Here is a 13543-nt window from a genome sequence, read left to right on the forward strand (position 1 = left end):
AGGGTTGTTTTCTGTCTGTATTGAGTTAGAACAACATACCTTCACATGAACCCGGGGTGGGACGGCAGTCACAATAGTTACCAGGATTTAATATCTTGCCAGCACTGTGGGATGGGGACTTGGAACATATAACATTTGATTTGGAGAAAGAAAAGAAATGTGATTCTTAACCAAGATGAAGGAGCACAAGTCACTCTTAGTACAAATATTTAGGTACAGAAAATGATCTGTTATTTGACTTTTTACAGTGATCACAAGCCCCAGAATCCCAGATTTGTTCTTCTGGGGATATGTGCTAGGTGCTATGGGAGAGGATCATTCAAAATACAACATGATCTTTGCATTAAAATATTGACTTTTCCATTATATCTTTACTTAAACTCTTGAATTTTTGGATAGCCAAGACAATATCTTCAAGGATTAACAGTGAGGTTGTTTTGTCTTTCTGGGAAAGTTTTTTCTTAACAAGGTAAGAAAATAACCAAGAAAGTATGCAAAGATTTCACTATGCAAATATTCACTGGGAGTACCAAAAAATTAGAAATAGCCTAAATAACCAACGGTTGGAAATATGTTAAACAAATTATGGTACAGCCGCACAATGGAAGTCTATGAGCCATTAAAGAAGAGTATTCAATGGCACAGAAAGCTATTTACAAATTTTATTACACAAAAAAAATACATATTACATAGTCAGCTTTGTCATAAAAATTATATTTATATAAGTATAAAAGAAAGATGTACATCGAAATGTTTTCTCTGGGTGGTAATTCTTATGTTCTTTTTATTTGCCTGTATTTTCTCAATTTTCTACAACACCAAGATGTATAACATTATAAAGAGAAAAATAATAAAAGTTTTTGTTTAAAAAAAATAGGAAAATAGACATATTTGCATTACTTCTGCTTTCTACAAATACCACTGCCTCATACTTAGCTTATATTATCATTATTAAACGTTACGTTTACTGAGAACTGGCCGTCAATGAAGTTCAATAGATACACTACCTCCAATCCTCACAACAGCTCTATAAAATAAGTATTATTGTTATCCACAATTTCCAAACGAGAAAACTGGGACCAAATGTTAAGTATTTTGCCAAATGTCAAAGTTTGTGAATGATAGAAAGAGGATTCAAACTCAACCCACGTTGGATCCAAAGCCCAGGTGCACTCTCCTGCGTGTTGCCCTGTCTACTGCTGTGGTCACAAGGCAGGTATTCACGACCTAACGTTATCGGTCTTTTCAGGAGTCCCCAGAGTTCCTAACCATTTTTGAGTTACAGATACCTTTCAGAATCTGAGCTTTAGGAAAATGCACAGACAGTTAAAATGCACATAGGACAAACTTTTACCAGGCTCATCCATTAACCCATCTTAGACCCTCAGAGTTCAAACAAGGAGAACATCACAGACTAGCCAAGCTTCAGGGACAGACCAACAGGTAAGCCAAGTAGTTGAATCAAGTTACTAAGCCAACACATGGCCGAACAATTTGGAACTGATAACAACTGTAGGTCAAGGGTAAGAACAAGTGAAACATGGGAATGAGCCAAGGTAAGTATAAATGAGGGTGGAGACCAACCAGGCTGTTCCAGCAGTTATAAGGATGGAGCCCGGGAACTGCCTTCCCTTCTGTGGCTTCACCTAAGACATGGAGTTTGACAAGCCAGGAGAGAAAAGGCCTTCAACCAGGAAATGGAGGCCCAGTCAACATTTGACACCAGTGAAATGTGCAGAAGGGGAATACTCAGTGCCAAGTTTCCTAGGGGGGCCCGATAACACGTGAATTACCCAGGCCTACACCACTCTTTCTCATGTCTCTCTTTCCCAGTCAGCCAGAAAGGAAAGTCTTCCACACTCTCCTTGCTTCTATGCCCACTCCCTTCTCTCCACTCTCTCTACCCCCATCCTAGACCCGTTCCTTTGCTCTGGGAAGATTGCAACCACCTCCTTACTGACTTACTAGCCCCAGATTCATCTTCCTAATGCTGGTGTTTGAAACCTCTTTGCCACATCCTCAGCTTGCATACCTTCAGTGACAGGGAGCACACTATCTTTAAGGTAATCCAGTTAATCTTTGAAAGTTATGCCCACTTAGTTAGCTAATGATGATTTGATAACTACTATTAAATTGAGCTGTATGAGATTGCCATTTGTGTAGGACAAAAATAGTCAAATAGGGGTAATTTCATAGGGTTCAACTTAATATACCCTGAGTTCATAGCTTTGCACTCTACTATATACTATCTCACTTAATCTCCCCAACAGTCCTGGCAAACCATAAGAGACTCATAAATACTGAGAACAAACTGAGGGTTGATGGGGAGTGGGAGGGAGGGTAGGGTGGGTGACGGGTATTGAGGAGGGCACCTGTTGGGATGAGCACTGGGTGTTGTATGGAAATTAATTTCACCATAAATTTCATTAAAAAAAAAAGCAAAATGAGGGCCAGGGGAAATTAAATAATTTACACAGATAGTAAATGACAGGCCCAGGTCTGAGTCCTGAACTCTACCTCTTAAGTGCTCTGGGTACTGCCTTCTTATAATAACCTCTACCTCTGTGCTACTCTCTGGGTCCCCCTTGAACAAACTGGCATGATCTCCACCCCCAACAGTCTTTCAGAGCTTCCTCCCAATCGAATGTCCCTGGTTCCTTTACTATTGCTATTAACAGGAAGGATGCACGATGGGGAGCCTATGGAGAACTTTCACCCAACGTTGGAATTTATGGCACTAATATGCTGACCATTCCTATTCCTTCCAAAAAACCGCCTCACCAAACACCTTTCCACAAATGCCTCTCCTTGACCCAGTTGGTGCCTTGCTTTGTCCTATTTCTTTCCTTTATTCCCTCTTTTTACCTCCAAACTCGGAGCCTTAAAATCACCTATGGCCCCAGCAATTACACTGCTGGGTATATACCCACTACAGTTGAAAACATATGCCCATAAAGAGGAATTGAGTTTTGATACACGCTACAACGTGGGTGAACCTTGAAAACATCATGCTAAGTGAAAATAGTCTGGGCCACATATTGTATAGTTCCATCTATATAAAATGTCCAGAAGAGGTCAATCATTAGAGAGAGCAAATAGATTAGTGGTCACCAGGGGATGAGAAAGTAGATTAGTGGGAGTGTACCATAACAAACATACTAAAAACCACTGAACTCTACACTTTATACCCTTTACAAGGGTGAACTTTATGTTATATGAATTATATATCTCAATTCAAAATAATTCAAGTCACTTATGACTAGCGTCACCTGACTTTTCAAAACTTTTCAGTTTCTTCACCTGTGAAATGTGGACCTCGGAATAAAGATTATTCTAAATAAACAGTTCCAACTAGTCTTTCTGGAGAATCCTTTAGGAAGGCTTATGATCAGGAACAGACAGGTCAGCCGTTCCTGGTCAGCCCTCCTCCACTCTGAGCCCATCTGGAATCATGGGTCCAGGCGTGTTGTAGATACAGTATTAGATGTTTTGTGGATAGGGAAATATTGCTTTGTGGATAAGGAAATCAACAAAGCCTTGTTGAGGACAGACTTTCTCAAGATCACAGAATGAATCAGTGGCATTGCTGGGTCTACAGTCCTGTTTTCTTCTTTCTAGTAGTACATGTTCTTTTTTAGACTAGATTACACAGAAAAATCTTTCCTGACCCTACAGGTAGCCCCTCCTCCTAGTAAAAGAAGCTTCAGATTTCCTTCTGCTGATATTCTGAAATCAGGCCCATTTAGCAAGCATGCTAGGAGGTCACCTGCTGCAAATATCTGCTTATCTGTTCCTACCCAATAATTAGAACTGAAGTCTTTCAAAAGGCTTGGTTTCTTCATTCGGGCATATTGAAAAATGAGGTAAAAGTAGATTTCTTGTGGAACAGTGGCTTATATTCCCACCAGAACTAAGCCTGGTGGGTATATTATGGGAAAGCACATGGGCTGAGCTTTTGTGATTTTGAAAATAGATGAAGTTTTACTCCTATTCTCAAAGAGCTTGAGTTTGAGGAGAGTGCAGATGTGCAGAAGTAATACAGCCTAGAATAAAGAAACTCCCATCAGGATGGAAGGAAACCAATAGTTTGGGGATTCCAAATAGGAAAAGAGTCTAGCTGGGACATCAAAGTATCCATGGAGGGAATGGCATTGGGACTGGGTAGAAGGGACAGGCAGAGGGCACATAAAGAACAGAGGTGCAAAACCCAGAAAAAAAAGACAAACACTAGGGTTGAGCTTAGAGTCCTTGTAGAGAAATTGTGAAAAGCAAAGCAGAAACAGTATTGGGGCCACCTTCTGGAGATCTGTTAATGCCGGGATTAAGAAAAGTTGCTGACTTACTGAGGGGAGGAGGTGGTGTAAGAACGGTCTGATATACCCTGGTAGAGCCTTGGAGAGCAAAATTAGCATTATTTATCCAAACCCTTACAGAGCTATAAGCTCTTTGGGCCTGGGATCTCACTGCTAGGTATTTTTACTTAAAAATATAAAGATGTTCACTACAGCATTATTTACAATACTAGAAAATTATACAAACAACCTAAATATCTAACTGTAGAGCCATGGCTCTCAACAGAGATGATTTTGATCCCAGGGGACATTTAGAAATGTCTGGATTCAGTTTTGGTTGTTACAACTTGAAGGAGAATTCTACTGGTGCCTAGTAGGTGGAGCCCAGGGGTGCCGCTAAATAAACATCCTACAATATATAAGACAGCCTCCACAACAAAGAATTACTGGCCCATATGTTGATAGTGCCAAGGTTGACAATATGTATGTATTTATATATACATAGACTTATAGATTTATATATAAATCTTTAAAATATATGTGAAATCTTATAAATAATATATATCTTAATATTTTCCTAGAGTGTATGTGTGTGTGTGTGTGTGTGTGTGTGTATTCCACATATTTAAAAATATCCAAAAAATATTGGCAATGATAGTATCTGGGATTACGTTTGATTTCAACTTTTTCCTTTGTGTCTTCTTGTATTTTCTAAGTTGTACTCAAGAATATATAAGAGTTTTGATTTTGTATTAGGGTTCTCTAGAGAATTGACTCATATGGTTATGGTCCCACAGTCTGCTGTTTGCAAACTGGAGAACCAGGAAAGCCATTGGTATAATTCAATCTGAGTCCAAAGGCTGAGAACCAGGGGACCAACAGTGTAAGTCCTGGTCTGAATCTGAGGACCAAGGATGCCCATATCGAAGGGCAGGAGGAGGTGGATGTCTTAGTTCAGACAGAGGGCAAATTCATCCTTCATCCACCTTTTTGTTCTCTTCAGGCCCTCTGCGGATTCGATGATGCCAGCTGCACTGGTCTACCAATTCAAATGTCAATCTCTTCTAAAAACACCCTCATAGACACATCCAGAAGTAATGTTTTACCAGCTCTCTGGGTATCCTTTAGCTCCATCAAGTTGGCATATGAAATTAACCATCACAGACTTACAATTAAAACACTTTTTTACTGAGCATCAAGAATGTGGGGCAGCATCACAAGGCCTAGGGAATCAGCCCTGGCAGGTCCCGCCCTCACGGAAGTCACAGTAGAGATGTGAAGACAAACAAAAGACAAAGAAACAAAAAACAAACAAGATAATTTCTAACAGTAATAAATGCAATCGAAGAAATAAATAGGATGATGTGACGGGCAGGACCTGGGGAGGGCACATACTTGGGATAAGACAACGAGGCATGATTAGCGTGAGCTGACACCTTGAGGTCGAGAAGGAGGTGGTGTGCAGAGAGCTGGGAAAGAGCATTCCAGATAGAGGACTCACGTTATTTATGGTGAGGACGTTTGGAGAAATTCCGGTCGCTGCATGGCCCGCCAGACCAAGGGGCCACCTGTGTATACAGTGCGGAATGGACGCAATACCCCGAGAATTTATCACACGCTACAATAAAGGAAGTAATCTGCTTTCCATTAAAGTTCATTTGCAAAGTTCAAAGTGCCAGCAACAGTCTATTAGCCTGCATTCCACAGTGTTTACAACACAGAGACACCAGGTTCTCGCACCCACGTTCATGGAAATGAAAGCACATTTTCATCTCAGAAGGAGAATGTTCTCTTTCTCCCCAGGTGTCCTGGATGGAGGATACTTCAGTGAAGAGTCAGGTGTTTCAAGATTCAAAAAGAGCTGATAGCATCTAGACTGTTGTGTACATTTCTGACTGACAGTCCAAAAAGGTACGGATTGTAGCCAGAAAAACCACATTAAAGTGCCAAGAGAGGGGCACCTGGGTGGCTCAATTGGCTGAGCGTTGGCCCTCAGCTCAGGTCATGATCTCACAGTTCGTGGGTTTGAGCCCCTCATCGGGCTCTGCGCTGACAGCTCAGCCTGGAGCCTGCTTCGGATTCTGTGTCTCCCTCTCTCTCTGTCCCTCCCCCACTCTCTCTCTCTGTCTCTCTTTCTCTCTCTCAAAACTAAGTAAGCAGTAGAAAAATTAAAAATAAATAAAAATAAATAAAATTAAAGAATCGTTGAAGTCTAAGCCTGGGAAAGGTGCAGCTTCTTAAATCGGGAGACCCGTAAGTGCCAGACTCATGATGTACACAGGGAAGCAGGCTGAATGGTGAGCATGTGCAGTGAGGCCATCCTGGGGAGGACCTGGGAAACAGGGCACAGAAGGGTGGGGTGAGGGGTCGGGGGATGGGAGCTGGGTGGGCAGTCCCTCTCAGCTCTAGCCATCCCTGCCAGGGAGGAAAGTGGGCACAGAGTTGCTGACTCTTCTGATTCTCCAAGAGAAGCTGAATAAATCTCCTAAACAGCAAATGCAGACTTCTGTGTCGAACGTTGCAGAAAAACACCCTACAGGGCAGAGAAAACACACCTACAGGAGCAGGTGTGCTGCCTGTGTGTAGGTGAAAACACACCTAGAGCAGGTGTCCCTGTGCTGTCTGTTGGCAGCCTCTGCTTCGGGGTTGTTTTTAGTTTTGCCCACCTCCTGCTCTGTTTAGAAATCCCTTCTCTGCTCTTAGGCCAAGGTGAAAAGGAAACTCTCACCTTCTCCCATCTGGGGCCTGGCAGCATCTGGAACACTGATCCTCATAATCCTTGTTCTCGGGAAATATTAATGATTTAATCTCCCGAGCTCCCTCCCTCCCTCACCTCTGCAGCCATACCAGCTGAAATCCACGGGCCAGACCCACAGAAGCCCAGGTTGGAACAAAACACTTCCTGACTCAGTTTTGCCACGGACCATCAAACCGCCCTGGGAAGGCCAGCTTCAGCCCTTCCACGCAAGCGGCCAGAGGGATTCCAGCCATGGGTGAGGTGACAGCAGAGGAGGTGGAGAAGTTCCTGGACTCGAATGTCAGCTTTGCCAAGCAGTACTACAACCTCCGCTACCGGGCCAAGGTCATCTCGGACATGCTGGGGGCCAAGGAGGCCGCGGTGGACTTCAGCAATTACCATTCGCTGAACAGCGTGGAGGAGAGTGAAATCATCTTTGACCTCCTGCGGGACTTCCAGGAGAATCTGCAGACCGAGAAATGCATCTTCAACGTCATGAAGAAGCTGTGCTTCCTTCTGCAGGCAGACCGCATGAGCCTGTTCATGTACAGGGTCCGAAACGGCATCGGGGAGCTGGCCACGCGGCTCTTCAATGTTCACAAGGATGCTGTCCTTGACGAATGCCTCGTGGTGCCCGACTCGGAGATCGTGTTCCCCCTGGATATGGGTGTGGTTGGTCACGTCGCACACTCTAAAAAGCTCGCCAACGTCCTCAACACAGAAGAGGTACCCTCTTCCCCACAAGAAGGAGGGCGGGGAGGCATTATTCCATGGAGTCCCGGTGGGTACAAGCGGGGCGGGGAGCTGCTGGCCATCCAGACTGGGCTGGTGATGGTTTGGCACTTCTCTTTATTTATCGGCTTATAACATTTTATTTTGGGGGGGAAAAAAATCCAAACCTAACAGGAGAGTCTAAATACAGTACAAACAACTATCTACCTTTCATCCAAATGCATCAGTTGGTCATGCCTTGCCTCATTTGCTTTATCTCCATTTTTTTCGGACCCCTATGGGAGTCGACAGCTTGTACTGTATTTCCAGACATGCTGTGTATTTCCAGAACAGGGACGTTTCTCACATATGCACACCACGGTAACGAGATCCAGGAAATGTAAGCTTGATGCAATACCATCGTCTAATCAACAGTCCGTATTCAATTTTTGCCAGTTGCCTCAATTACACCCAAATAGCGCCAGCTCTTTAGTCCCCTCAAATCTGAAACAGTTTTTCAGACTGTGTTGGTTTCCATGACGCGGATGTTTTTGAAACATACAGGCCAAATACTTTGCAGAGATGTCCCTCCACTTGGGCCGATCTGTGTCTTCCTGATTAGAATCAGGTCGTGTGTTCCCATCAGGAGTAACATAGAGGGGACGTCGTGGTTATCTTTGCGCATTCCATCAGGGGACATTTGGTGGCAGCCTGCCTCGTTACTGGAAATGTTAACGGTACTGCTTGGTTAAGCCCTTGGCTCTCGTTTCATCTTTTTTAAAAAATTTTAAGTTTATGCATTTATTTTGAGAGAGACAGAGACAGCACGAGTGGGGGAGGGGCAGAGAGAGAGAGAGAGGATGAGAGAGATCCCAAGCAGCCTCTGCGCTGTCAGGGCAGAGCCTGACCTGCGGCTCAAACTCATGAAACCGAGAGACCGTGACCTGAGCCGAAACCAAGAGTCAGATGCTTAACCCCCCTGAGCTGCCCAGGTGCCCCTTGGCTCTCATTTGTGAGTCCAGCCTTCTGTGAGATTCTACTGGCAGCTCTGATGTAGGCCTTTTTGATCACCGGGGACAGAGCACTTCATGCAGATCTCCCCATGGCCCTCTGCCCCAGGGCCAACTCCTACTTATCCTTTAGATCTCAGCCTAAAGGTCACTTCTTCATGGAGGCCCTCCCGTATCTCTCTGTTACAGGCTCCTTCCCCAAACCATTTTTCATAATAAGCCTGGGGGCCAGGGACCATGCCTGCCTTAATCTCCACTTTATCCCAGCAAATGTCTGGCACAAAGCAGATGCTCAGCAAATACTTGGCATAAAAGATTCACCATCAAGTAATTATGCTTAATTCCTTTAACACCTACCTTGCCCAAAACAATGTTTGCCCCGTGGGAGCAGGGCCCAAGTGGGTCTCACGTATTGCAGCACTGACCCGACCAGGAGCCTGTGTTCAATCATTTCTAAGATGCAGCCTGGACATTATGTGATTTTGCTCACCTGACTTCTGGTCTTAGTTCAGATTAAGGGTCATAAGGTTAAAAGGGGACAGAGGGGGTCTCACAGATGATGTCATCTGACTGTCTCATTTAACGGATGAGGAGCCTAGAGCCATGAGAGCTTGAGAAGGGGCTTGTCCAAAGTCACCAAGGAGTTAGGGCAGAGCCAGGCCCTCCCATCCACAAATGCAGGAATTCAAACGGGTCATCTTGTTTTTAATGTTTATGTATTTATTTTGAGAGAAAGAGATAGATCAAGTGGGGGGTGGGGGGTGCAGAGAGAGAAGGAAAGAGTAAGAATCTCAAGCAGGCTCCACACTGTCAGCGCAGAGCCCGATGGAGGGCTTGACTTCACGAACTGTGAGATCATGACCTGAGCCCAAATCAAAAGTCAGATGTTCAACCAACTCAGCCACCCAGGCTCCCCAGGTCATCTTTTTTGACGTCGGTTCATTGACAAGATAAGAAGCACAGACTTTGGCCTCTGGGGCGATAGTTTTCTTGGAAATACACTGGGCTGGATCTCCCATGGGGTTCGTCTTTCCCTTGTTTCCCCTTGGACGTCCAAGGGTGGGGGTCGTGTTTCTGCCTCCAGGGGACTTTCAGCTGGACTGGGGACTGTTCTCCCTTCAACTCTCTCTAGACTTTCATTGTAGCCAACATAGATTGCCACGGTCTTCAGACGTAACTGATTATCACAGATGGTGGAACCAAAACCCAGAAAGGATGGGGCACCTGGGTGGCTGAGTCATTTAAGCATCTGACTCTTGCTCTCAGCTCAGGTCTTGATCTCAGGGTCGTGAGTTGGGCTCTGGGTTGGGTGTGAAGGCTACTTAAAAACAAAAATCAAAACAAAACAAAACACAACAACAACAACAACAATAACAAAAACACCCCAGAATGGTTAGTAAGTTGCTCAGAGCCACTCCGATAGAAAGTGGCAGAGCGGGTATTTGAATTCAGGCACTCTGGCCTTGTGCCCACACTCTTCACTGCTCAGCTATTCTCTTCTTCTTCCTTATCTATAAAATGAGGGCACTGGACTAGATGCTATTCACCACTGGTCATTTCAAATCGTATAGCAGAGAATAAAGAGGTTAAACTTTGAGGTCAGATCTGGATGTGAGTCATGACTCTGTGACTTTTTAAGAATCGTGCTTCGGCGTATTTTTGAGCCTATCTGGGCTCACTTCCTAATTCATAAAATGGGACAGGAATACCGACTGCACAGTGTTGTCGTAGGATTAAAGGAGAGAATTATTTCTCATCTAGCAAGGTTCTTGGCACATTGTTATGGCTCCTACTGGCCGATCCTGCTCCTTATTGTTATTGTTATTATTTTGTTGTTGTTAAGGCTCTATTCTAAGGGAGGGATGCTGTACCAGGTCTGTGTGGGAGTTGGATAAGAAGGTCCTTCCGGAGCTTTCAGTTTAGATTCTGTTGGTGGGAAAAACAGAAGAGAGGCGCTAAGAGGTTCTGTAGATCCTGGTGTTAAGTGACTGAGGATTTAGGCAGATGCTCTGATGCTAATGTATCCTTGTTGAAGAGTTGGCTGAGCCTCTGTGCTAAGGGATGGCCTGCTATTCCGGCCCCCCCACCCCCACTTTAAGCCCAAAGTTCACTATGCGAGTAATGCCTGCATTCCCCTGGGGCAAGCCTGGGGCAGTCTCCCTGGCTGGTGACTCAGCACCCTCAAAAAACTTGGGAAATGGCTACAATCAGTGGAGTTTTGAAATGTGAAACCATGAATGGAGAAGTTTCCCAGGGTTGTAATAAAATTCCCACGTCCTAGCAAATTCCTGCTCATACCCTGGGATATCCTCAGGAAGACTTGCCGTTAGGATTGCCAGATAAAATATAGGATTCCCAGTAAAATTTGAATTTAAAAATATTTTTTTTATTTTTTAAGTTGATTTTTTTATTTTGAATGAGAGAGAGAGAGAGATCATGTGAGCGTGCATGAGTGGGGGATGGGCAGAGAGAGAGGGAGAGAAAGAATCCCAAGCAAACTCTTGGCTGTCAGCGCAGAGCCCGACTTGGGGCTCGAACTCACAAACCATGAGATCGTGACCTGAGCCAGAATCAAGAGTGGGATGCTTAGCCAACTGAGCCACCCAGGCGCCCCAAAATTTGAATTTTAGATAAACAAAGAATAATACCTTAGTGTAAGTATGTACCATGCAATATTTAGGACATACTTATACTTTAAAAAGTATTTACTTGAAATTCAAATTTAACTAGGCATCTTGTATTTATTTGCTAAATCTGGCAACCTTACTAGCCCTTCAATATTTGTGTGTGTTTTATTCTTTACCTTTTCTCCTTAAGAAAGCCCACAAGGCCTGCCTGTTCCTGTCTGGCTTATAAACCACTGGCCCCAGCACCTAGTCAGTGCCTGGGACAGAGTGGGTACTCATTACAGATTATTGCATGAATTAATAAATGATGACTCTTCCCAGTTGGCTATGATATTGTGATTTATAAAAAGAGATACTTACTTAGTCTGTCCTGGTTCCATACACAGAACTCTTAAGACTCTTATAATTCCTGAGTGATAGGAGCATCTGACACAGAGCTTCTAAATTCCTTGGAATTTCCTGACTGGTAGATGGTCTTTTGTTCTAACGAGATGACTCTTGGTGGGCTCCTGGATGGAGGCCAATCACCAGAAAGATCAAGCTATGATTAGCAACTTGGAACTTTCAGCTCCACCTCCCCATTCTCTGATGAGGGAAGAAGGTCTGGAAATGGAGCAAATCATCAGTCATGCAGATGTGACAAAGCCTCCATAAAAATCCCCCAAAATACAGGGCTCAGAGAGTTTCTGGGTTGGTGAACACACGCATGTGCTGGGAGGGTGGTGCACCTCAACTCTAGGGGACAGAAGAGCCTGCTGTCAGGAAGGGTGCTTCATCTGACAGTATGTCTGTATCTTTTATTATATCCGTTATTGTATCATAAACCTGTACATGTAAGTATTTCCCTGTGTTCTGTGAGCCATTCCAGCATATTCCCAAACCCGAGGAGGGTGTCTAGGGACCCTGCTTTATAGCCAGTCAGAAGTATAAGTGACAAACTGGGACTTGTAATTGGCATCTGAAGCAGGGACAGTCCTGTGAGACTAAAGCCCTGTGGGGTCTGACACTGACTCCAGGAAGATTGAATTGAATTGTTGGACAGTCAGCTGGTGTCAGAGAACTGGTCAGATACACCTACGTATCTGGTGTAAGAGTAGTGTAAGCATGGTACTAGTGTGAGAGGAAAGGAGAGTTTTTCCAAGACATGACAATTCCTATTTCTAAAGACTGCACCTGAGAGCACTGCCATTTCCAGAGACTCTCACAGCTGCCGTCCTTCCCTGCGTGTGAGACCTGGAACCCAGCCTGCCACACTGGAAGGAAGCCTCGAGGAGGACCTGGTCCAACACTCCGATTTTACCAAAGGGCAAACTGAGGCTCAGAGTATCTTCAACTACTGATAATGTACTGATTGGCCCCTGAAGCCTCAGAGAACAAGTCCCTCCCTTCCATTCACCCATCCTGTGGGGACATCCTTCTCATTATGGTTTGAATTGTGGGTTCGTGTTTTACATATGCTCCCACTATACTGTGAGGACCTAATGAGGACAATCTCATCTTTCTTATTGGTCTTGGCATATCCAACACCTCTCCCAGAGCCCGTTCTCTGTAAATATGAGTAAATGAATGAATGCGCGAATCAGTCGATCAGTGTTATCAATATATAGATCAATGAATGAATGGAGTGGCTGTGCCACTTACCAGCAAGGGAGTTTTCTGCAAAGCAGGGAAGGTTTGGGGGCACCTGGGTGGCTCAGCTGGTTAAGTGTCTTGCTCTTGATTTCAGCTCAGGTCATGGTCTCACAGTCATGAGATTGAGTCCTGTGGCATTGAGCTCTGCATGGAGCCTGCTTAAGATTCTCTCTCGCGCACATGCGCGTGCGTGTGCTCAAAAACCAAAACAAAAACAAGGAAGGTGACAGATCTATGTGACAGGGCTGATGTGAGAGTTAATGAGATAATAAATGTTAAGTTGTCTGGCTCCTGGCTGAGGACATCATTATTGCTCAATAAACAGTAGATCTCACCATGGAATTGGCACTGTGAATGTTTGAAAAGAGGAATTGGGGTTTCCAAGAATGAGGGGTGTGCTCCCTGCTTGCAATGCATTTCACCCACCTGGTTCCTCTGAAGCTTCAGCTCTCAGCTTCACCTCCCTCGTTCACAGGGAGAAGCCTCCCTCGTTCACTGCTATAACCCGAGAGTCTAGAACAGGGCCTGGCATAA

At 44.5% G+C, this 13543-nt stretch overlaps 1 protein-coding gene across 1 annotated transcript in view; it reads left to right on the forward strand.

Annotated features, from left to right (window-relative positions):
- Positions 1-7281: 7281 nt before the first annotated feature.
- Positions 7282-13543, forward strand: part of PDE6A (phosphodiesterase 6A) — a 62360-nt gene continuing 56098 nt past the window's right edge. Inside the window, exon 1 of the mRNA XM_007093376.3 lies at positions 7282-7755. Within this exon, the coding sequence (XP_007093438.2) occupies positions 7282-7755 (474 nt within the window). The remainder of the gene's footprint in view (positions 7756-13543) is intronic.

The sequence above is a fragment of the Panthera tigris genome, chromosome A1 (assembly GCF_018350195.1).
Source record: "Panthera tigris isolate Pti1 chromosome A1, P.tigris_Pti1_mat1.1, whole genome shotgun sequence".
NCBI classification, from domain to species: Eukaryota; Metazoa; Chordata; class Mammalia; order Carnivora; family Felidae; genus Panthera; species Panthera tigris.